Raw genomic sequence first — 25,760 nt, forward strand, 5'->3', positions numbered from 1 at the left:
GAGAATGTTGCAATTACCCGGTCCAATCCCCACAGCCTGCACTCTGGGTTTCTGAGCAAGACCATCAACACCGATTGCTCCCCGGGTGCCGCACAATGGCAGCCCACTGCTCCCCAAGGGGATGGGTTAAATGCAGAGGTACATTTCTCCAATGGGAAATCAATAAAGTGCAGTTATTATTATACAGAGCTGGCCTTAAAACCCCAGGAATGGTAAATTGCAAATTGCAGTTTTATTTTTTTAACTTTTTAAAATGTCTATAACTCATCAAAACTGGTAACAGTCCCATGGATATAAAAACATTTTTAAAAACAAATGCGGGGAAAGGATACACTGTATTTAATATTTCCAAGTTAATAGAAAGAAAATGAGAAAAGTGAAGGTTAGAAAACCTGAGAAATTATCACATTTTGGTCACAGTTGGGTGGTGAATAGAGGGTTATAAAAGTGTGAGAAGAGCTGCCCCTTTGCTTCCTGTACATGTATGTGTGTGTGTCTCTTGTAAAATGAACCATGCCGACAGTCTCTGTGTTAGCGCAATCCCTAAATGCCAGAGTGGAGCTTGATAGCCTTACATGCTACAGCAAAACAAACACAAAAATAGGGGTGGCTCAAAGGACAGTGGAAGTTCAGACAAGTGTAGGTTTAGTGAGCCTGAAACATTAACATCAACACACAAATACTAGGAAGCGTATAAGGAAACCCTTTAAAAAGAAACTGGTGAATCAATATCCTCTGCAATCTTCTGACTGACAGTATTACATTGATTAAAGTATAAAAAAGCAAAATATGCCAATATCTCACCGCCATAATTAGGTAACTAGGAGTTATAGCTGGGTTTACCCCAGAGGTTCAGAGCTATAAAAAGATCATGTTCCCTCCTGAGAAGGGAGCAGGAGCTCAGCACCCTGTGTGAGTGTTTAAGTGGAGACACACACACACACACACACACACACACACACACACACACACACACACACACACACACACACACACACGGTAGCAAGTCAGGAATGAGATGGTGAATAGCATTCCCAACACCTCTTGAGTTGTCCCGCTTGTAACCTCCCATTTACCCAGTGCACTTTGAATGAACCCAAACAACAATTAATAATGGAATCAACAATCTCTCTCAACCAACAGCCCAAAAGCCCAACTTGGTCAAGGAAAACACACTTCAGGCTTTCTCTGGCAAAAAGAATCTGTCTAAAGTCAGACACGGAAGTAAAAGAACGCTACCACATCAACTTTCTGTGAGACTAACCTGAAACAGAGCATTAAACCACACACACGAAACCACAGACAGGCAGACGAGAGCAACATGGAGCGATGAGCTTAATAAACGCACACATCTAGAGGTTTGGCAGTGGTTCACGAGTCCTAGCGTGGCATTAAAAGTCTGATGGTGTGAGCTTCTTACTGCACAAAGGAGTGAAGCCGCCTGGATCCCCCACGGCTGCATCTTCACGTCGAGCCCATCCCAGCACACGCCGGTAGCCACCAACGGGATAAAAGCCATCTTCCTGCACTCTTTCTATCTCCTCCTAGCCATCCACCCGCACCCTCCCTTGCCAGCCTGTCTTCCTGCCTCTCGCAGACTGTTTAAAAGCTTATCTAACAAAGCAACACACCACACAGCCTGCCTATCTCTCCCCTCCCTGCTCAAGCTCTCTCCCCAAGTGAGAAAACAGAAATTCTTAGGCAAGCAGCTGCTGCTATGTCACATGACCTCATCCCAGCACCCCCTCCCTCCCTCCCTCCCTCCCTCTCTCTCTCTCTCTCCCTTCCTCACGCCTCCTCCTCCCCTCTCAACCTATAATTCCTCAGCCATTTGTAGATAACAGACACAGGCATGCATGCCCTGCCAAGGCGAAAAGGACAAGGGGGAAGGGAGGGAAGACAGGGGAGGGCGCTCAGTCGGTCACTACATGTGACCCCATTGCTAGGGAGTGTCACACAGAATCAGTGTGAGTTTGCATAGACAAGGATGGGTGGGAGCTGGTAGGTTACTTACACATGTGAAACGCCCCACATGAAGCAAAAAAAATAAAAAACTAAAATGCATGTCTTGACCTGTGTCAAGCCTGACTGCTTAGGAAAGAAAGGCTTTTGTAATCAGAGCATTTATCTCCGTAAACAACACAGCTCCGTCTGGAAATAGCAGGTTAATTATTCTTCTTTAATTAAACACTTTTTACCCCAAAACAAGAGAAATTATTTCCTGTATCACCACTAATACAGTTCCCATCCAACCAGATAAAAATTGGGTTTTTTATGTTTTGGGGGGTTCAAGAAAAGGGTACATTTGCGGGTTAGACTTCCCCTTCAGCGGTGCTGCTGTTATTGCAGGGGTGTGAATGAGTTGTTTCTTTAGTCATTTCCTCCTTCTGTCACTTTGTTGCTTTTCTTGAAAGGGCGATAGAGCATGTGACTGATAGAGATAGCGACAGCCAGGCCCGGACTGTGCTGAAGACCACCTCCTTAAAATACACTTTCACGTTTCACACCTGCCATCTATTTTCTAATCTTAAAGCTTCCTTGAGGTTTGAGCCATTTTTTTCTGATTGGTTCTTTTTCATCTGATAAAGGCCTTTTGTCTGTGGAAAATGCAAAATGTGTAATTGATGTAAAGCACAAATAAATAATGCCGCTTAACTGTTTTTATTTAAAAGAGAAGAGGAACTTTTCCTCCTGCTTTAAAGTATATTATTTTTATTTCAACGCAGAAGCCTCTGCAAAATCAAAATAAGTATATACTAAATTTATTTTGATTTCTCAAACACTTGTGAGACCGTTGGATACGCTCTTTTGTTTGTTATAACCAGCTAATGCTGGCTAGATTATTAGCCTGGGCTAGCAGGCTTGCAGCGTAACGGACACAAAGCTCTAAGAAACATGTGGAAAGGGGGTCAAAATATTTCACACATAAAAGATAGATCCAGTCACTGACACCTTCTTTCATTTCACTGAAAATACTTTGACATCTTTAGGAAAGTTACCATATATTTGATTTTTAAAACTAGAACTTTTCAATCCTCAGTAAATCAACTGATGCACAAGATGGAACTTGATCAGTCGACTCCTGGTGGGTTCTTTCTGCCATATTTCCAGGTTTTAATGGACAACATAGGCAAGAAAGACGATAAGGAATCATAAATTACTAGAAACCTAGGACTCTAGTAGGAATAACAATAAATAAAGAGGTTATACGATCAGGCACTGAAAAATAAAATTGGATAATTAATTAAATATGGTCTAACCAGTCATGTGCTCTTAAACCTCTCAATTTCCCCCTCAAAATTGAAAAAAAAAACAAGCAACATGCAAACTAAGGCCGTCTCTATTACCAAGACAAGAATATTATGGTTTGCTGCAACTTATGATGAGACATTTCTTAGGAATTTCCAAAAAAAAGTGAGCCAACATTTACATATAGATGCCCTTGGAGGTCTCTGTTCTTCCATCTTCCAGCAGATGGCAATGTGTTACAGTTAATCGGCACGTTCACAGCACGGTGTCACAGACTTAAAAGCTACTGATACACACCAGGAAAAACAGATTAAAAATGATACTGCTGGGGATTATGCAGAGGACAAAGGCCATTTCCAGTTCCACCATTCTTAGTGCAAAGCCCCTATAAATGAGATATTTTAGATGCGAGGCTAATTGATATAATGGTTTCCTGGCAACCTGGGGGTTAATCAGAGGTTCCCCTTGATGCAATTAACTGTTTGAGTGCTGCTACGCCCTCAGGGAAAACAAAAAAAAACCCATGAAGGAAGAAGTCAGATTACAACAGACAACATGTAAACAGAATACACCCAAAAACACAACACATGCTTACTTATCCACCCACACATATATTGATTGCTAAATGGCACAAAGTTATCACACAGTTTTAACAATCAGCTGGGAGAAAGGCCGATCACTTTTATATTAAAAAAAACACACTGTTAGACACATTCGCCATTCCAGCCTTTTGTGGTTGGAATGCAGAAAACCCTCTCTCTTTCTGACACACACACATCAAATAAATCCCCCTGGCTCCTGTGTGCCCTGGCCAGTGGAGAGATAATGCGATGGCAGCTGAAGCGGGTGGTTAATCTTTAACCAGGAAGGGATTTGCCTATCAGCTTGTTAAAACTAGCAGCGCAGTGCAGCTGGCCCATCAACTTGATCCAGTCACCAGGACGGCTGGAGAAAGTCTAACACTTCTCGGACAGAAAGTGCACCACCTCCAGCTACTGTGTATTGATTGCACACACACACACACACACACACCACAAAGATAAAACCATTTTATAGAGGCTTAGAAAAGCATACTTTAGCTCCAATACTGAGGCGCTGCTTAGGAACGGAGCCAAACCGGTGAGTGCCCTGCCCTCACATGGGCAATAAAAATGTCTTGGTAATAAACTAGTTCAGACACTGAATACTTTTGAAGCTTTGTTGCTTTGTTCCTCACCGACATCCCTATAATTAGTTTCCTCAAACATGAAACTTGATGACTGTTTTCTGATCATCCTTCCTGTAGCAGCAGAGCTGCAGTTGCAAGGATGAAAGGAAAAACACTTGACTTACAGTTTAAATGTTATCCAGAACATTTCTTGTCATTAGGTCTGTGAAAATGTGAGTGTAGTCTAATAAAAAAGAGGTACACAGACCAGGATTATTGTCAGTTTTAGGTTCTTTGTATGGTTTGACCGGATGATCCTGATTATTATTACTTCTAGGCAGTATACGGAAGAGAAGACATCTGCTGTATTAAATGAAAAAGGATTTACAAGATCACTCCCTTGACGCATTTAACAAAAACATGACCCTTTATAGGATTATTAAATTAAAAAAAGGGGGGGATCAATTATGTTGTTTAACAATGCTTTCAATAACAAAAAAAACTAGTTTTATGTGATTCAAAACTAAAACAGATCCAGATAACTTTTCACTTAACCCCAGTAAATAAAGAGACAATAACAGATAAAACCAATCATTCTGGTTTTTGATCAGAGCTGTATAAAAATGTATATATAAAAATGGTCACTCAATAAAAAAGCATTCCTCATTTAGCAGCAGGAACTTCAACCAACCTCTCTGCTGAAAAGACAAAGTCACTCAGATGCAGGAGGGATAATACAGTCAGTTTAGTGAGAACATGTCAGCATGGATGGCTGGCTGAGAATATGATGACAGGTCATTAAAAGGGCTGCAGAAAAAGAACAAAAGGTATTTAAGAAGTCCGGTACACATCAAGGAAACTTCAGGCTTAAAACAGAGAAATGAAACATGAGGGTGCCTAAAAATAACCAGCGAAACAGAAATGTGGATGAAACCAACCAAGCAGAACGATATGTAACACAGGCCAAAGTCACACCTACTTTAACTGACTGAATAACCACAGGAAGCACAACTTTGTGGCTGACAAAAATCAACTACTTAGGTGACAAACTGCTAACTGACACTTGTGTAGCAAAGCTGCTATGAAAGATTCTCAAGCTGTGTGGAAAAGCGTAGGGGATATAGAATTTCCTTCTCTCATTGTCAAAGAAAAAAGAGGGTACTTTCCTTTTTGAGCAACTTAACTGATTAAATTGCATTTAAAATTATTTCCTGAAATAATCAAAATGTCAAAAGTATGTGCTGGGATACAATTACGCAAGTACAACATCAGATAAATTTCACCAAGCAGAAGAACAGGTTAACTGAAGAGAACAAGGAAATAATTAAAATGGCCTTTCTATTTGCTTAGTTGGGCTCCTCCATCAGGGTAAACAAATAAAATGAAACTACTTTCTGTTGAGAGTCACTGATCGGCTCGAACAATGGAAATCAAGCAAAAACCTTTAAAAACCCTACAGGTCATAAAGGAGGAGTGTAAATTTGGAGGTTTAATTGTACATTCAGATGCTTGTGATGATCCTGAGCAAACGTGGAATATCTAGGGGTACTGCAGGATAAACCTGCTCTGGTAGTTTCAGCTTTGTCTGATTTCTGACACGGGATGTCAGAGCAATCTGCCCTTAGGTGCTATACAACGTATGTGTATCGTGTGTTTGTGTGAGAGTGTGAGTGTTTGCACACCTTTTAAGCAGCCTCTCTGTTACCCCCACACCAAAGACAAAACCTCTAATATCAGAGAAATCCAGCAAAAGGCGCGCTGAGGCTGCAAAGCGACACCATCAAAGGCAGTGATTCTACTGTAGAATAAGGGGAAAGAAATAGACGGATAAAGACGTTGCGTCTTGTGGAAGTAGTAAAAAAAGTTAAACCACCATCTGAACTGTCCTTACATGGCATTATAGTGCTACAATGACGAACAAAGTGCAGCACCTCCAGGCGTGACCCACCATACACTGTCCTGAGCCCAAAGATCCCACATCCAAAAAGGAGCCGTCCTCCTTTACAGACAGCCTGAATTCAACTGACAAGCTTCTCTTTAGGAGCGTGCACAGCATATTATTCATACCTCTCCTCCTACTTCATTTTTCTTCACCTTCACCCCCCCACCCCACACCCACAACCTGCATGACAGCAGCTTCCAACAAAAACACAGAGATTTCAAAAGACCAGCCACCATCCATCTCCCTTTTCTCACCTTCTCCCTTTCAAATCCAGCACAAACACACGTGCGCGCGCAGCACAGCTACACAGAGACGGTGTGTCTTGAGGGCAGGTTTGAGCTGAGGTGACTTTCTCCCCTCCCTCCCATCTTGCATCTGCCTAACCCACCCCAACAGGGCCATTTCCTCTGTCTGTTAATTACATATCAGCTGTGGTTAGGCTTGCCGGGGCTGTGGTTGTGTGCATGTACGTGCATGTCATCTGGGAAGTGTGTAGTTGTGTTCTCTGAGACACCGGCGTGGGCGTATGACAGAACAGTCTGGTTACGCTTCACAACGCTGCTTAGAGAGTGTGAACCCACACATGAAGAGCTACACATTCAGACACACACAACAGCCTCCTGTCTGTGTCTCTGGCTCTTTGTGGTCCTTTTCCCCCTGAAGTCAAGCTGCTGCCTGGATGGTTGTGCCTTTAGCAGTCTTCTACAGGGGGGGTGACAAAAGGGCCGCTGCTCCCTAGAGGAGGAACTCGGCTCTTACTTATCACCACCATATCCTGTTTAAACTCCCTTTTTTCCCCTCATCTGCTACACAAGAAGAGTAAGGTGGCTCTCTTCAGACCAAGAGGGTGAAAAAACAGATGTTCTGGATCATGAACTCCACAAAGAGGACCTGCCAAGGATATTTGTGTGGTTCCTGCACCTGTGGTGCTCTTTGTAAACGTTACGCCACATAAACGTTGCAAACACACAGCCACAGCTATACACAAAAACACAGGGAAGCTTACATGTCACACAGCCCTGGCTGAATTGTACAGTTCTTCACTGCCATTCTTGCGGCGCCTGGGGACCCCGCTGCATGTAACATATTTTGGTGGTTATCATCTTACAGCTCTCTCTCCCTCCTCCTCTCTTTGTCTCCCTGCACAAACCACCTCAGGAGAGGAGGCTCTGATTTTGCTAGCTCCCCGCTGCACACGTTCCTCACTTCATCCCGTCTCTCTGCTCTATTCTCTCCTCCTCCCTGTGATGTACCCAGTTAGGTTGTAGCTGCCTAATTAGCACTGCGAGTGCTCTGCATAGGCCCTGACTCCCAAGTGGCTCAAACACACACAGGCATATAAACGCACAGATGCTCACTTGACTCTGTGTTGCTAGGTCCAGTTGTGGAGAGTTACCCTATTATAATCCTGTAATTGGTGTAATTTAAGCGATCTCCTGCATGTTCATGCACATGCTTGTCCAAAACCATGGAAGGTTGATTAGTGATTCAGTTTCATCAGGGCACTAAATGTTACCATGACCACATAGCGCAGCATTCTTTATAAAATAATTGGTATCCTGTTAGAGATATAATGACCGCATAGTTTAATATCACTATTTTAACACAAAAAAAACAAAACAAGAAAAAAAAAAAAAAATCAACGTACGAGGCAGATCTGAGGGATGATATTATCCATAATCCTAAATTAGAGCTTCTCAATTATCACCATTTCCCTCATTCTCTTTTTGATATCGAGGCACTCCCACTACTTTCTATGCGCTTCAGGGTCGACTGAATCTAAGCCATAAAAACCACCTGTACACCAAGATGCATGAATTCATTCCTCAGACATTATAAAATTGCTTGTTTTGTTGATGCACCTTCTTGAGCTGAACAAATGGACTGAAATATAGCAGCCTTTGGGTGTACAGTGATCTAATTGTCATATTTGTACTAGGAGATGATTTGAACTTCAGATGATGGGTAAGGCCGGGCATACGCTGCCATATTTTCAATCGTTGCATGCAGCTAAAACTCAAACTGTATGATAAAATTGCAGGCTTTAAAAGTTCACAGCTCACGATGCATGTTCTCACACTGTTCTGCCCGATGCTCTGATGTGATCCAACTGCTCACACTGCACGTCCAAAAGCCATGTTGGACTTAGCGGCGAGAGATGGCGCTGGTCGGACTCGTCAATCTTGAAGAGGAAGTAGAAGAACTCCCTTGTTGCACATGCATAGTGCTCGAGGTTTTGGTAAATATGCTTGTAGATGCTCATAGCTGTGCTTCAACAGCAGGATTTGTCCATGAACACCTCACGACAGCCGACTGAATTTCAATCATGCTTGAATTTCTCCCGACCTTACGATTCCTGATCGGGAGGTGGTAGTGAGAGGCTGATCACCCCTCGTTACCCCCTGTATACTATATGATGACGCAGGACGATCGGTGAGGCTGAAACTCTGCCTGATCGAAAAAAATTCTTGCAAGACTAGAGAATCGGCCCGAAAAGGACATAACACGTACAGTGTATGGCCGACTTAAGCTACATGGTTTTATGCCACATTCTGACACGACCAGCTGGATGTTGAAACAGATATAAGGTGACTGTAAATTGAGTGTGATGAGTTATACTTTCGATAAACCAATTTTCATTGTACCTTTAGTTTAAGTTGGGAGAACTGGCATCTTCTGTGGTCTTCTGGACTTACTTAAAGTTGGACTGCATAATAAGTTCATTAACCTACTGGAGCATTTCTATTATTTCAAACCAATCTACTGTCATCAACAAGGCATGAATATTTCTGTCGCTCAGCAGTTTCTGAGATCCTTAGAGCAGCCTGTCCCTTCAATCCTCCTTTCTCCTGTTCTGATGAGGTGTTTGAACTTCAGAAAGCTGTATTCATTGGCAAATAATTTACTGGTTAGTCACTGAACAGGTTTACCTAGCAAAGTGGCATTTTAATGTTGAATAATCTAATGAATATCAAAGCATCTTATCAAATAAATGACTTTTCATTGCCTTGACTATTCCAAATTGATGTACTGTGCAGCCTTACTTTAAATGTCCGTAAACGAAAGTGATAATTAAGGTGAGCAGACCCTTCCTACCACACAGTACTCCTCACAAATGTGAAAAGAAGCAAACATAAAATGGATTAAAACTTTATTAAAAATATTTGCTCACGCATATCTAAGATTAAAGCTGACCTTCCATTTAGGATTTTGGCTATGCAAGTGCCAATTGCTTTTCATCTCTTGTCCTTAGACCTAACTCCACAAACCTCTACTCGTTCTGGCTTTTTTCTTTTTTAAGAAGAGCTTTAACATAACAGAAAATAAATAAGCGGCAAATATTTTTATTAAGTTTTGAATCTACTAGAAAAGAGAGAAATTACATCATCCCATTCCAACGACATGAGTCCCTAACCTTTACTGAAATGTTATTAAACTAAGAAAGTGGAAAGTCTGAAATGATGTTGTTTATAACCTGAAAATTGTGATCAATCTTACGTTTAATATTGTGCGCTGTATTTTTTCCTGCATTTAACCATAGCAATTAACATTTACCAATTGCCATTCAAAAGGAAAAGTGTCAGATACCAATTTCCTTATGATCAATTGTGAAACTCTGGTCCCAATGTAAGCAATCAAAAATGAATGGCCGTATCTTTAAAAGTACTAGTTTGAATGACTTATCTACTATGCAGAGAGTAAGCATCTTTGAGATACAACTTACTCAATGGTTCATTTCAGTCGAGGACAACTAGAAATAAAACCCAAAGATTTCAAAAAGCAATCATTATGCTGACCAACAACAACAACTTTTTCTTGTTTAACTTCTTTGTTTCACTTAAAATCAGCATTTAATGAAAAAGAACCTTCACTTTATTTAAAAGACAACAACTTCAATAAAATAACATTTCAAAACACAAGGAGAAAGCCAAAGATGTCATCTATCAAATGTCAAACTTACTATATTCACTTTTGCCCACTGAGTTTTTGCGCATCACTGGCAATGCACAGGGAAAACCAATATAGTTGATGTGAAACTGCGATAATAGAAAACACATGAGATGTAAAGCAGAGATACAGAAAAATGACTCCAAAACAGAGGCTCTTTAGTTAGACAAATATAGGCCAGGTGAAACAAGTTTAGCTGGCAACTCCAGGCCCTCTGTCAGATCATCAACACAGCTTTGTCCAGGAAATGATCAAAACACTTGGCCACAGACGCTCGCTTCGTTTCTTACGCCGTACAACTGACCTTACTCTTATACACAAGAAGGCAAGCCAACAAACCGACACATAGGATATGTCAGTCAGCTGATATAGCAGATAGCAGAGAGAGAGAGGAAACGAGCGACAAAGTGGAGAGACATGGAAGCAGACACAGATAGAGGCTAAAACAGAGATGATGATGTGATAGCAGAGGAAAAGACTACTGTTGAAAAGTAGCCCTTTGGCACAATGCTGGGTTGTAACAGGGTTTGTGACTGCAGGGCCCAAAGACAATACTGATAAAGACAAAGTATACAAGATCCCTGAAATACATACACAAACGCACATGATACAAGTTGGTAATTAAGACAGAGTGGGTCAGAGCAATAGTCAAGTGTGGTCAGTGTAGAGCATGTGCATGATCCGCTTATCTACTGCTCTCACGTTGCCTGTGCTGTGTTTGTTTGGCAAGGCCTTATCAGGTTCTGGGGTATGACAACGACAATAGCAAACATGAGCTACACAAACACACACACACATAATCTAAAGTCATCCAAAAGGCTGCTTTGCTGCGCCTGTCGGAACAAGGCTGATAGGTTTAAAAGGGAGTTTCACTTGTTCAGCTAATTGAAGGCAGTTTATAGTAAAGTTTACAGTTTAGAAAGAGTTTCAGACCCACTGTTGTGAACTATACCATGTTTTATAAATGAAATCCTCACAGCAGAAAAAAGCAACATGTCACCCAATTCAATTTTATTTTATTTAAAAATGAAATACCTGAATGAGAGCAAAACAAAATACAAACAGAAGCTCTGACCTCACAGAAAACTATTAATTGGGAGGCTAATAAAGGCGCATTTTTGCGTTTCTTTTTAAGAAAGAAAAACTAAGATTGTGTTCCAATGCAGATGACAACATGGGCATGACAACTTCACAAAGAACTGGCAGCTAAAATATTTTTCTAAATTAATGATCTGAACATGTATATTTAAAGCCAGTAGTAGTAGTAGTATAGGCCAAAAATAGAGATATGGTTTTATTTAAGATCAGCTCTTCTATTCATTTCCTAGAGCCTTAGTTGGAATCAAGTCTCCAGGTGTGAGCTTTTGTTTTTCGTTGTTGGTTTTTAATGCTGTCGGGTTAATAAGGAGCAAGTTTACCCTGTTCTGTTACTGAGAGTAGATGAGAAAAGGGATAAGCTGTCATGCAGTGAAATAAGCCAAAATGTTTTTATTTGGGACAGAATCTTTTACTTCTTTTGCCCGCCTCCATCTGTGAATATGTCTGTTTGCCTGATTGTCTTCCCCTTAGATAAATACTTTATGATCTGTTTGTTCAGCTGTCCTCACATTTACAGCCTACATTTATTGTCGTTATTCTTTTCAAACACCTAGTGTAGGGATTCTTAGACGTACGGATTGAATCAAATGCCTTGTTGTGCCTTCAACCAGAATTGAACATTACAAAGCACAAAGGTTTGGCTGGGGAGCCAAAGCAACAGAGGGAGAGAAAAAGAACGACCAAGGTAGAGGGAGACACACTGACCAAGAAAAACCCTCATTTTATAAACATCCTACAGCGGTTTCTCTTCCAACACACAGCCAGACCACACAGAAACCCAGCACCGACACACACACACAGCGCGGTACACTCTCCCACATTTTCATACCACCTAAGGACATTGTTATAATAGTAGTCAAAGCCAAGCCTCGCCCAGTCAAACACATCCCATTCTTTCCAATTGAGAGCTATGTAAACCCATGCAAAAGTCCCTCTACAGTCTGTGCTATTCAAAGCTATCAATGTGGGCTGTTGATAAGAAAATGCAAAGTGGGTCACCTTTAACTCCAGGCTCCTTGTGTAAACAGGACAGGGAGCTGCTTGGGACTCTCCTAATCACTCTCTAAACAGAGCCAGGTGCTGCTGCCACAGACAAACTGTCACCAACACTCTGCTCAGAACAGCTGCCGTCTAGCCCCCAGACATCACAGCACCACAGGCTACCGCAGCACGACAAACGGCACAGCAGCACCTGAAAACCTGCCAACCATGTTAAAAAAGCACGATTGCACCGTTAAAGGTTAAAAGCAAACTTTAAACAGCAGACTAATAATAGAAGTTCTGCACCTCTGAGAAAGACCTCCTGGTAAACATTATCACAAGCTGATCCATCAGGAAGACAAAAGTCTGGGAAAAAAATGAAACCAAATCAAATTCATTAACCTGGTTCATACTGATTCGTTTAGTAGATATTCAAAAGACACTTATCTCTGTCTGTTTGATAAAGTCCATCATTACATTAAGGTAAAGAGGAGTCCAAACTTAACTGTTGTTCCTGGACTTTTCAAAAGCATGAGTGGTTGTGCCTAAATGAGTTTTGAAAGATACTTTGTGCAACCCTGAGGCTGCATGGCCAAACAAATGAATGGGCCAAAGCAGACAAACACTAACCTTGAAAGTAAAAATAGTGCAGGTTTATTAGAAAACAAGTAGTTATGAATCCTATTAAAAGAAAAAAAAAAAGTTAATATTAGGTCTGGGAAATAAAGCTAGAAAATTTATCCCAATATAAGCCTTTCATATCTGTGGATACCATTCAAGTTTGATTAGCATTTTCTAAAGTCAGTTAAAAAAGAAAAGCCAAAAATTATACTGAAAGCCTAACCCTATTTAAACAGAACATTAGAAACAATCCAGTGCTGCTACCACCTTCCCTTAGATTGGCTGTGAGAGGTTGAAAGTCTAAATCCTCTCCCCAGAAAACCATTTTGGATGTGCATTTGTATCGATTCATATTTCTGCTTTAGCTTAGCCTTGCATTGCAAGCTGGATTGTTGCAAGATCTGAGTTTTTAGTCTCACAACAAATCCATCTTGAAAGACTCCCGCTAATACGTCCATCTCTGAACCACCAACAAGTCAGATCAATGACATGCCAGCAGTGTTTTTTTGGGGTGAGATGTGCAGGAATGACGAAAGTCACAAGGGCCTTGCTATGGCATTACAAAACCCTCAAATCTGTCTCTGTGCGCGACCACGCCCCCCGCACAGGGGTTCTGCAACCGTCGTCACCCACCTCAAAAAAGTCCTGACCGGACGGTCGCAAACCCGCGCAAAGCCTCAAGCAGAACAGCCCAGAAAAAAAAGCAGCTGTGATTGGTCCTTGGTATGCCTTTCCGGCTGTCATCATCCTTCTCGATTTGGTGCTGGGGCGCGCCATTTTTAAAAACCAAGGAACAACTACAATGGACAACGACAACGAAAGGTTAATCGGTCCTTTTGCCAACTCCATTAACAGAACCTGTTCTTCTTCAATGTCTAGCAACTCTAGATCCATGACCATGATATCTTGCAGACGCGTCATTGTTTTGGAAAATAAACTCTCCCGACCCCGCCGTCTAAGTTCTCGCGAGTTCTCGAATAGGCTCCCCCTTGTGCTTTGGCGGGAAACTGCTGTGCGTCCCTAGAAATTCCAGACCGACGGTGCAGAAGCATACCAGCAAAACTGGTTTGTGACCAGACCTAAGGGACATTTAATGTGTGCGGATGCAGAAGTATAATCTGCCCCTAACTGATACATCACACAATTAGCCCCAAGTATTGTACTAAACATCACTCCTTTTCATGGACAGCCATCTGTCCATGAATGAACGGCAGCCATCCCAGATTGATATCATAGAAATCAACTCAGTTCTATACAAATCAGTCTGGCTACTGCCAGGTTAGCTTTAGCTTGCCTTTGCTCTGGCATTACTTCTTTAACGAATACCAGCAAGGCTCTGTTAAAGAATAACCACCGGGGCCTTTTAGTGGATGGCAGTAACATGTTTTGTAATCATTAGATAATTAAAAAAAAACTTCTCATTGACTATTAATCTTAAGTCAATTATTTGTTTAAATCCCTGGTAGGTAATATGAATCCCCACAGCTGATGTACAGATCGAGTTTAAAAGCAAAGGGATATGATCGGAAAAAAACAAAACATTTACACCACAAGTCTGGAGTCAAAGTCATATGTTTTGTCCCAAAACATGCAGAAATAAAACCCACATTGATATAGCCCTTCACACAACTATATCTGTGTGAGGAACTGTGACTCAGGCCTAGGATCATGACTGAGCCAGAAGGCTGATAAATCACCAGCAAAAATTCCCCAACCCTAAAAACATAGCTCTCTTTCGTATAACCATCTAGATGGCGAAATACATTCATTCTGAAGAACGGAAGACATTAACACGTGTTGATATTCTAGAAAACAGTCCAGAGGTAAATGTCAAGGCCTGCTCAAAGATTTACAGATACATTCTGTCAAGTGGTCTCTCTCTAAAACTAGGTCAGGCTACATAGATGGCAGCTCAAAGAGGGCCACCGCTACGCTAAGTAGAGATTTATATCATCATTCTAGATAAAGATCTAATTTATGGCTGTTTTCTGTTTATATATGTTGCATATGTATAATGTGGTGATGAAATAGAAACTCTAAGCAGAGTAAAGTATGCAAACAAGGCTGCAGCGTTTCAGGCGAGCTTCTTCCACCGTACCTCAGAAATAAAAAAAAGGTGACAAAGTTACCACAACTGTACAGATGTGGCGAAGGCTCAGACAATTTAAGTGGTAAAAACATTTTCAACCAAAAAAATACAGAGCTGTATAACCTGTAACACAGTGCCACCGACAGCAGCATCATGACTAAAGAAAAACAAGATCATTTTTAGGGTAACTCCTACCTCGCATGTCTTAACACATTAACAAAAACTAAATTAGATGCAATTCTATTGTGATACTTGTTAAAGCATGTGGAAACCGTGGCTCTAGAATGCCTAGCAGTGAAAAGGACTTGTGCCCTGTCTGTGTAGCGTGCATCCTACTAATATTAATAACTCAAATTAACAGAGCTATAATAACCAAACAACATTTTATATGTATATATGTCTTGTATGGCATGGTCTATAGCATGAATATTCTTTCTTTGGTTTCAGGGATGTAAACAAATAATCAACTTACGGTTCTAATTGCATAATGGTAAAAGTTTTTTTTCCCCATCTGATTTACTGATAACATCTGAACAGACTATTTCTAGTGTTTTAATGTAATCACCATCCAGAAGGGATGTTTATCCTCAAGCAAAGCCAGACTTTAATAGCTGAAAGAGAAATAATCTTGCCACAGATAAAAGCATCCTTGAACAGAGATGTGAAGCTATCCAAACTTAGTTAAGTGTGAATTATTTTTCACTGGTTAATAGCAACAAGGATGCAGATGCACTTTTGGTCTGTTTCCAAATAAAACACTCACTAAATGCCGTATAAACCTAAATAGCACTAATTCAGCCTGCAGCATTTCTGGGTACTTTCTACTTCTCAACCAAAAACTAAAGAAGTGCTCGGAAGGTGAGGATGTGATGAAAAAGAAATGGTACTGTCCAGCACAACTGATTGTGAGTGCATACGAATGTGTCAATAGTTGAGGCAAGCTGAACTTTTCTTCAAGAGCAATCATAACCACCTGTTTAGAGGCATGGCTTACAGTATGACGTGGCGCTCCCACCACTGATTGCTGGATTACACTGAAAACAGAGAGCCACATCTCAGGTAAGGCTGAGCTATGCTTGATGCACGTACGTTCTGCTTTTTTAACGCCACACAACATAAGGAATTAGAAAACTTAGTTGCTTCGAACATTTTTGAAGCCTCTTCCTGTTATCTGGGATTGACAGTAATTTCTTTCCAAGAGTTTTTCAAAATCTGTTGATCATTGTGATATTCATGGGCCAAATCATGAGATGTCTTGTAAATCCTCACCAGTAAGAGCTGTCACTCATCCATCAATGTTTCTCCATGCAGTTATAAATTTCCCTAGGTGAACAGAGCGGAAAATCAGGCAGGTGGATGCTAAAATGATGTCTTTTGGTCGAGCTGACATGGCGGACACGCCATGCGTAAACTAAGCTTTACCATCCACTTCATTGACACGAAGCGGTTAAAAAGTCTGACAGTATGTCAGAGTGACATTCTTTGTCTTTAAATTATAGTTTTACATCTTTGGTCATGGGGGAGGGGGGGTTAGGGTGGTATGCCTCTCATATTTTTCCAGTAACGTAAAAGGTTCCCCATCTGTCATACTCCATCATTATGATTAAATTACGTTATGCAAGAAACTGTTTGTTGTTAGTAATTAATACTAATTACTAACATACATTTTTCTAAAAATATTTTGATATATTCCTCATAAGAAACTCTCTTAAAACAAGGGAAACACACGTTTTTTTAAGTAAAAGGCCACTTATCAGCTAATCATAACTCAACTAATGAGATGAAATCAGTTTTAGATCAATTCATTAATCTATACTTTTCATCCATATTTGGTTTAATTTTCAAAGAGGGCTTTGAGACCCAATGGCACTATAATGACTAAAATAGGTAGCTTATCCATTTAAATATTACAGCAACATCCAAATCCCTTTATATCTAAGCATTCATTTTAATGCAACTAAAAATTAAGGGTTTAAATATAAAGTGAGCAGAGGTGTCAAGTAATAAAGTGCAAATACTTCGTTACTGTACTTAAATACACTTTTTAGGTATGTATACTTTACTCCATTACTGAATTTTCTTCCTACTTCTGACTTCTACTCAATACATATTTTTACACAAGTATCTGTACTATTTCTTACAATTTTAAAACAAACATTACTCGTTACTCTTGGCTTCGGTTTAATGTTTATAAATATGTATTTCGCGTCATGTGCGCCATCCAATGCAGATCATTGGCTCCATCCACTTCTAGTGAAAACTAGTGTAATTGGATGAGTCATATGACGCAAACACTCATTGGTTAGCTAAAGGAAATCATCAGAAGCAAGCAGGTGTTCTTCAAACTGTAAACGTGAATTGTCTATGCCATGCTACAATGTCAGATTCAGAAAAATATGTTGACATTTCTGAAAGGTCGGACACAGGCGAGAGCGTATCGAGAGATGGAGACTGAGACCAACAAGACCTCCCTCATCCATGGCCCTATCTCAAAGAATTTTTTTGAAATTCATATACTGGCATCTGGCTGTTTTTTTAAAGGTTACTTTATACTTTAAGTAGTTTTTGGAGTACTTTTTCACTTTTACTTGAGTAAAGAGGTCAAGTTTATACTTCAACTCTTACCAGAGTGTTTTTAAACTACAGTATCTATACTTCTACTTAAGTAACAAATGTGTTTACTTTTGACTTCACTGAAAGTGAGTGAAATAAATAAATAGCATTTAATTTGAAACGTGATGGTGGCAACCTTTTAAAGCTATTTTAACTCTACTTCATAGAGCTGTTTTAATTAAACAAACCTAATGACATTCTGACAGCAGAGGGTTCCCCTTATCAGATTGGAAGGTTTTTACCTCCTGGCTGCAGAAATAAAGAAACAGGTAAGCTGTGTGTTTAGTAGAGCCTGTTGCTGCTGTGTCTGCAGACTGTTTTAAAACTGGAGTGAGTGACTAGACCGATGGGTGCTGGGTCTCTCCCTCTCGGTGTGTGTTCACTACAGAAGCAGCTGTTGAACGCGCCTGCGGCTCTAAAGAAGTGAAGGAGCGCGTGGGAAGTGATTCAACACGGTCCACCTGCCACGCGCACGCGCATAACACACACTCCCTCAAACCACACACACACACACACAGCCTCTAGCTTCTATCCCCCACCCGGGGGTCAAGACCCGCATCCCCAGAGCACCAAATGGTGAAAGCGTGTCACTGTAGCAGAGAGTCACTGAGGAAATGCCCCCCCTGCCCCTCTGCTCTCAGGGAACACCTCAGATCAGACAATCATTTCAATGGAGCCAGTCTGACTGGAGACTGAGCTACAGAAAAAAAAAAGGGGGAAATAACTCTTTTTTCACACACAACTGTGACACATAATCGCAACAGTTCACAAGTAACGACTAATTAATTGGGGGGGGGGGGGATATATACTTACTAAAACGTTGGAGATGTTGAGCGTTTCTAAACACGACCACATGAGAAGCCTGAGCAAACAAGGAAGCAGTAAAAATAAAAGCGTAGCCGGTCACCTGGAAGCATATGAGAACATCTTTCTTTTTCTATCGCTTTTCTTTCACGCGCCAGGGCGCGCGCGCGCACGTGCACAGACCTTCTGCAGCGCGCACACCCGTTTCCTCGACATAGTAATGACTTCCTCAGCAAAAAACCCCCGCCGTTTGCTCGCACGTTCACACAAACAACCTCCGGCTTAGAAAAACACAGCCAACGTAAGAAGGTTTTAAACACAATCACTCACCGTAAACAAAATAGTGGGTAAATCCGCCGGTGTTCGTAAAAAAATTGTCGAAATAATAATCATAACACCCCCCCAAAAAAAAAAAAAAAAATGTCTCCCTCAGCCAAAACTCGGATCCATCTGCTCCCCCGTCGAGAACAGCGACTCTGGACTTTTTTCTTATTTTCACGCAGGAAGCTCCGAAGCGTAGCGAGGCTACAGGGACTGAGCGGAGTGCCGACAGGAGGAGCAGAGAGGCGGCCGGCTGCTGGGAGCCGGGAGGTGGAGCTTCCGCCTCGGCGGGGGCCGGACACTCAGGGGGAGACAAGACGAGTCGGTGGCCCCGGAGTTAAAGGGCGGAGGGTGGGAGCACCTGCTGCCCAGACAACACTGCCCTCTGCGCAGCGGTTTATCCAGAGAAACATCTCCTCCATGTGCAGGAGAAAGGAGACACTTCCTGGACATTTAAATAGCCTACAGAAATTAAAGGGCCTTTCAGCATTTATTAATGACACATGACAGGAAACATACGAAATTTAGCAGGGGTAAATAAATTAAAACTGAGCGTGTTCTGCATTTTTTTTTTACATTCCACATCAATTATTTATTTCCGCATATTTAATGTTTTTTTCCATAAACAGGCGCTGCTAACTTAGAGCCTATAAGCAGCAATGAAAACAGGGATCTCAATCACCATTTGGGATATTTCGATTTGTAAGTATTTGTTTGTTTGTAGTTTTGTAATACTCAGAAATCTGGTTACATTCCCTCCACTTCTGTCTGTCTGTCACAACAGTGCCTTGTTTTCAGTGATGGCCAATGGTTTTCACTTATCTTGCTGCACTTAATTGAATTTCAAGCCAACAATACAGCAATCAGGTTTGATCAATATGTGATACCACAGAGTTCACAACAACAACAATGATAAGAGTTTCAGAAGAAAAGAAATCACATCAGTTTTTGGACTTATCTGAAAGTTTGGTCCTGGTCTGTTATAGATAAAAAAAATAAATAAAACTACCAGCCATTATTTACAGGGGGAGCTGAGAGGAAAGTGTAGTTCTGGTAAAAGTCCACAAGGGGGCAGTCTGCTATGTATAAAGCACATTTCAGCTGACAGTCTGAACCTTTGTGTGGCTTATCAATTGTTTTCCTACGGATAGATAGCAGAGAATGCACAGACTGTAAAATCAAAGATGCACTTGTAAGCACTAAATAAAGGGGTTTGTTCAAATGCCAAGGATGAAAATATAAGTACTAATCTTGTAATGAAGTAACTGGGATGAGAGCCCTTTGTAGAGTATTTCATGAATCTGCTAAATGCAGCATGCATTGGATCAAACCTGTGCTAATTGCATATTGTTTGTGTCTCCTGCCATATTAGAATTTTATGAACTTACAGCGAGCACAGCAGGAGAAAGGAAAACATCATTAAACTAAGACAGCAATCCTCTTCTCACAGCATGGACCCGTTTTGAGTCTCTGTTTCTCTGTGTAGCTACTGTACTGTATACTGTACCTCTGCTTGAACTGATTCAAGGAAAAAAAAACCTAACAAGACCTCCTAACTCATAAAACATCCCTGTGAGCTTTGATGGGTCATCTGTGTTTATATGTTTGCTAAAAAAGGCAAAAAGAGCAAAAGCGCAAAACGCATATTAAATTGTATAAATTTAGCATTATTATGTCCCATTTATGATCGTTTTTTAAACACTAATTGCTCACAGTCTTAAGTTTTTTTTAATTAGATGCTTCCGTTATAAATCTTTAACGTTAAAATGCAGTTCATTACCACATTTCTGTGTATTGTCAAAGCACCATGCGTGAATGTGTGAAGTGAGAAAGGAGTAAAACAATTAAACTTTCAACAGAATTTACTAAAGAGTGTTAAAGACACAGTGACACCAAGCTTAGCTGCCAATCCAGGAACAAACCGAGCAGTGACAAAGAGCTTCATTAAGATGTGCTTTATTTGTTTATATGTTTCAAAGTGTGATTGTGCATCTGTAAATGTCCCTATTTACCGATGTTATTGTGCAGCTTTCTTTCTCGCTGCATATCACTGCAGAGAGTCAGCATTTAGCACAAAACGTAATTAACATTTGACTAAAGGAGTGTGAAAACAGCTTTGAAAGGCTTGGCCCATTTAGATACCGAGTGGTTAAATATTGGCCTTTTTGCTGAGTTTTTGGCATAGTTTTAAAAAACATAGTTTAACTGCAGATCTTCTATAGTGAGACTTCAGATTATTATTCAGCTGCAGGTGTACCGCTGTCTACAGGAATCTGTAGGGCGTTCTTCCTCCTGCTGTCCTTTGCAAACCTTTCTTCTTAACATCCTAAACTCTCTTCCTCTGATATCAACCCCCAACCCATTCCTACCCCTCGTTCATTCTACTAGCTGTTTCCACTGAATCTTAACACTGCCCCCTCCTCTGCAGCCCTTGCTTCGTTTTGCACCGCCTCCCCTTATTCTCCTCTCCCCAGCTCACTCCCTCTCTCTCAGCAGCGGACCTGGCCTTAGGCATCGTTAGCTTAATTTAATAAAGGGGCTTAAGCTTTTGAGAGGCTTTTCAAGGATCTGACTGCTGTTACATTCATTACAATCTATCAGCCACCAGAGACACAGCCTTGTTGCATGGCTGAGAAAAGGAGCAAATGTGTGTGTGTGCCTCTGTGTGAATGGGGAAGTTGTACTAATATTGTTTTTAATTATTAAAGTCAGCAGAATCATACTCCTTGCCCTATTTCGTTTAGCTCAGGCAAGTAAAACTTTGTGTTTTGCAAAGGTCCCGGTACAGAGTGTCACAAAATACATATGATTTTGGCAATAAAATATTGTTCATGTCTCAAGTATTAGGTTTGTAGAATGAGATGTCTGCTCAAATGAATGAAACCTTTCTACCAAAAATGTTTCACAAAAACACAACACAACTGACCCTTACATCTATCCTTGCCTCGGTCATACTGATGACAAGTAGCAGCTTATGTAGCCTTAGCCACAGGAGAAGCTCCTGGATTCACGTTGCTCTGCATTTAAATTACCTGCTAGTTAAGATGAGAATCTAAATAAATCATATACATAAATAAAGGAGACTGTTTTTGTTCTTAAAACCTACAGTCATACCAAAGTAAGTAAGATTGAGTCAGGGTTGGAAGGAATAAGCACTGCCTACAAGGAATATGTTCCACGTTCTTCACATGCAGTCAGATATTAAATTAAGGAGTGAGGAAAAAGGTAATTAACATGTAGATCTGATGCTGGGAGGAAAGGGTCTGCATGAGTGACAGGTAAATTAAAAATCAGAAGAAGACAGTAAAGGAGGATGTATGATCTACACCTGAAGAGGGGGTCTCCGAATGATTTAGTTTGGCCCCTAAATGCAATTCAGAATGGTTCAAATTTGACCAATCAGCACAAAGCAGGTAAAGTGACAGCAAGTAACCCATTTTCTTTACACACTTCAAAGTCAAATCCAACATTTCAGAGATGATCTGCCTTATTTTAATAAGGCAAAAGTGTTAAGATACCTGTTTTCTACTTAAGTTTAACACAAATAACAAGTCAATTATATGTTTTACCTAATTTATTTAATTAAAATATTAGTTTCCAGTTTATTTTTGAGTGAACAAATTAAGATACGAAATAATGAGAGAACAGGTTTTAGAATTTTTGCCCCTCTCATCCTCAAGTAATTTGCACCTTACAGTGGCAAATGGAAAAGAGATACTAATGATAATATATTAAGGTAATAAAAAAAGAGCGGAGCTGAATATATAATTCTTTTCATATATACTCCACACATGTATGATGTGGTTTAATTTTCACTGTAAAGTGCCTTGAGATTACGTGTTGTGAATTGGTGCTATAAATAAACTGAATTGCACTGAATATGCTTCTAATACTAGAAACAAAAGCAAAAAACAAAAAAAATGAATATATATATGTAAATTAGAAGATTTAGATATAAAACATCTACCTAATCATGGCCTTTTTTAACTTAGCTAAATACCACCAGGTTCATTCTGACTGACAAGAACACGTGACCAATCAGAAGTCACCACTGTTTACCTTGGATCATCAGAACAGCGGAGGATTGGTTGTCTCTAAGCTTGCGTGTGCTCGAGACGTCTTTGAGGAGATTAGATGAGTGTTTCTCTGTAATCTCTTTCATATTTACTTTGCATGGCTGTAAAAACGCTTCTTATCTGCCTCTCGCCTAATGTACTTGCAAACACATGCTGTGTTTCTGCAAACTAAGGCTTGTTGTTAAGCCAGGGCAAAGACAGCACAACAAGGAGGTAAACCTGATGAAAAAATTGAAAAGTAAAATAAAGATGTGAGTTTAAGAAATGGAGAAAAGAATGAGGTTGTAAGGAGTGAAAATGTGTGCTCCCCTCATCAGTGCCAAATGATCTGGGCTTCTATGTGTGTGTGGGAGCAACAGGGGAGTGTGGTGAGGCCTATTAACAGACGTAAGGATAATAGGCATGGGGAGCCAGGATGTGTCTGAGCCGCTGACCTGCCCATTAGCTCCCTCCAGTTTGCTAAGCCCTCACATCGATCACCCAACCACACATCATTGATCTGGAAAACCAGGCACCAGCACACTACTCAGGCACACATAGATCTATGTTGCTGCACATGTGCTTGTGTCTAAAGCAAAAATGGTTGGTCTTGTGTGTTTAACTTCCCTAAATGTTCATCAGCAGGCCCTTGGGTCTAAGCTGATTCACTGATATCAGTTATTAGAAACTCCAGCTCCTGTTGTATCATTATTCAAATGTATTCCACCTTTCCACCCATCTGTCGTGATGTAATTAACAATGTACACTCTTCTATTAGCCATGCTGGCATAAGCTAATTGTTAGCTGTCACTGTGAATGTTGAGAGCACACAGACACCCTTAACCTTTTTCAACACATACACCAGAAGAGGTTTACAGTATATCTTGTTAACACCCTTTCTGCACCCTCTTGTCTTGTTCACCTATACCTGGATTCAGGTTGCTCTGTAATTACAGTAGATGCTAGTCAAGATGAGAATCTTTACAAGCAGCTAATTAGTATAAATTGCTTCTACCACAGAGGTATAAATAAATTATTACTTGCTGCACCTTTAAGTATTACAGCAAAGCCATAAGATGCTGTAAAATAAAAATAAAAACTGCAGAAAATGAAAGAGCTAAGTTAAACAAATCTCTTAAAGGTGGGGGTAAGGTAAGACAGATATTGTGCTTTACATTTCCAGTCTTTCCTCTAAGAAACACTGAATGACTGTTGAACATTCAGGCATAACATTAGGAGCTGCTGCATAACTATTTATTTTGCTGCCAACATGTCCCTGATCTATTGATGCATGAACTTCCCTGAACCCCATAAAGTCTTATACAGAAGGGTTGGTAGCAGATGCTTTAATTTCTGGATTCTGCATAGTAGGACCTAAATGGTTCAAAGGTGTCTATCTAGTACATCTCACATATGCAGGAATGAACTGAAATCTGGTGAATGCTCTAAACAAGGCAACACTAATACCACACAGTGACACTAGAAACCTAGTTAAACATCTTTAACATTGTAAATATGAAAAGAGCATAATGAGGGAAGATTAAAAATGTAAACATAGAGTTTTTCTTTACACCATAGTTAAACAAAAGATTAAAAAAAGAAAGGAAGTTGGATTGAAAACTTTGCAAATAATGTTCAATATTTGCATACAGTAGCACAACAAAAAGGCCACTCTAAAAGATAGTTTCGAATCTTGATTTATAGTAACTTAGGGTTTCACTACATTTTATAGCTTTCAAGGAGTTTATTCCAGATTAGTAGAATATAGGAACTAAACCTTGGTTCTGATTATGCAGAGCAGACTTAAGCCAGAAGACCTGAGATGTCTGGATGGTTGATGTACTAAAAACAAGTCTGTTTTTTTTTTGTTTTTTGTGATAAGTCATTTAGTCATTTATAGACTCTGAAGTATTTTAAGGTTTAATGTCAGAGATTTTGCATGTGTAACAATGTTAAAAACAGTGTGATGTGCTCTACTTTCTTAGTTTTAGTGAGGACATGGGCAGCAGTATTCTGGATCAGTTGCAGCTGCCTGATTGAATTTTTAACGCATGTCTTTGAAGACACTCGCTGTAATCAATTCTACTAAAAACGTATACATGCATTATTTTCCTAAGGTCCTGCTTAGACATTAGCACTTTTGTTCTTGAGATGTTGTTTAGGTGACAGAAGGCCAACTTTGTTACTGGCTTTATCTGCCTCTGAAGGTTCAGGACTGGAGTTCATCTCTACACAGATTTACAAACAAACCATCAATTGACGATGTTTTGTTTAAAATAAGTGGTTATTTAAAGGTATAGAGGATGCTATTTTATTTTGGGGTGGATCATCTCAATAAGTGGTCCTCCTAATTGTCAATCATCCTGGTGATATGTTTACGTAAGGCCGTTCTACATGCTCGTCCCATTAGCTATCTCTTTCTGCACATGCGTACTTTCAGGCGTATATCTGTGGTAAGCAACGGTTTCAGTCATTGAAGCTCACCTTTCTCACCACGGTTCTTTGAAAATGGCCTGACTGCGGCCACTAATAATAAAGATGGAACAGGCGCCGCACGGTGGAGGAAGAGCTACGTGACCAAAGGGGAGGAAAAAATAGTGATAATCTGTCCGAATGGTCAGTTAACCGAGTTTGCTATAAAGTCCACTACATAGTCCCCGCTCTATATGTTGATTGAGGGACTTAGGGGTTAGGGCGAATGTTCGACCACAGTAAGCTTGTATGAGCTATGAGAACAGCAACCTTTAAACAGAGCGTGCATGAGGAGAAATGGGCTCTTGCACACGTTTAATAGGCGTTCCCTCTCAAGAGCGGGTACGGGGTTGTGCATGTGAATTTTTTTTTGTGAAGTGGAGTGGGCGGGTCTTTTAAAAAAAATTGTGGAAATCCTCC

General features: G+C 40.4%; 1 protein-coding gene across 7 annotated transcripts in view; it reads right to left on the reverse strand.

The window, feature by feature from the left end:
• Nucleotides 1-25,760, reverse strand: part of gse1 (Gse1 coiled-coil protein) — a 199,624-nt gene that overhangs the window by 33,146 nt on the left and 140,718 nt on the right. The window contains exon 1 of one of the 7 annotated variants that reach the window (XM_015374097.1): nt 18,823-19,034. The exons of 3 other annotated variants lie outside the window; for them this stretch is intronic. Coding sequence is in view for 1 of the 4 variants with exons in the window: in XM_015374074.1 (XP_015229560.1) it covers nt 1,349-1,352 (4 nt within the window). In the remaining 3 variants the exon portion in view is untranslated. Of the gene's footprint in view, nt 1-1,264; nt 1,284-1,348; nt 1,370-1,420; nt 1,675-18,822; nt 19,035-25,760 lie in introns of those variants that run through there. 3 more of the 7 variants (XM_015374082.1, XM_015374074.1, XM_015374089.1) reach the window with 3 other exon arrangements.

The sequence above is a fragment of the Cyprinodon variegatus genome, unplaced genomic scaffold (assembly GCF_000732505.1).
Source record: "Cyprinodon variegatus isolate N-32 unplaced genomic scaffold, C_variegatus-1.0 Scaffold5, whole genome shotgun sequence".
Lineage (NCBI taxonomy): Eukaryota > Metazoa > Chordata > Actinopteri > Cyprinodontiformes > Cyprinodontidae > Cyprinodon > Cyprinodon variegatus.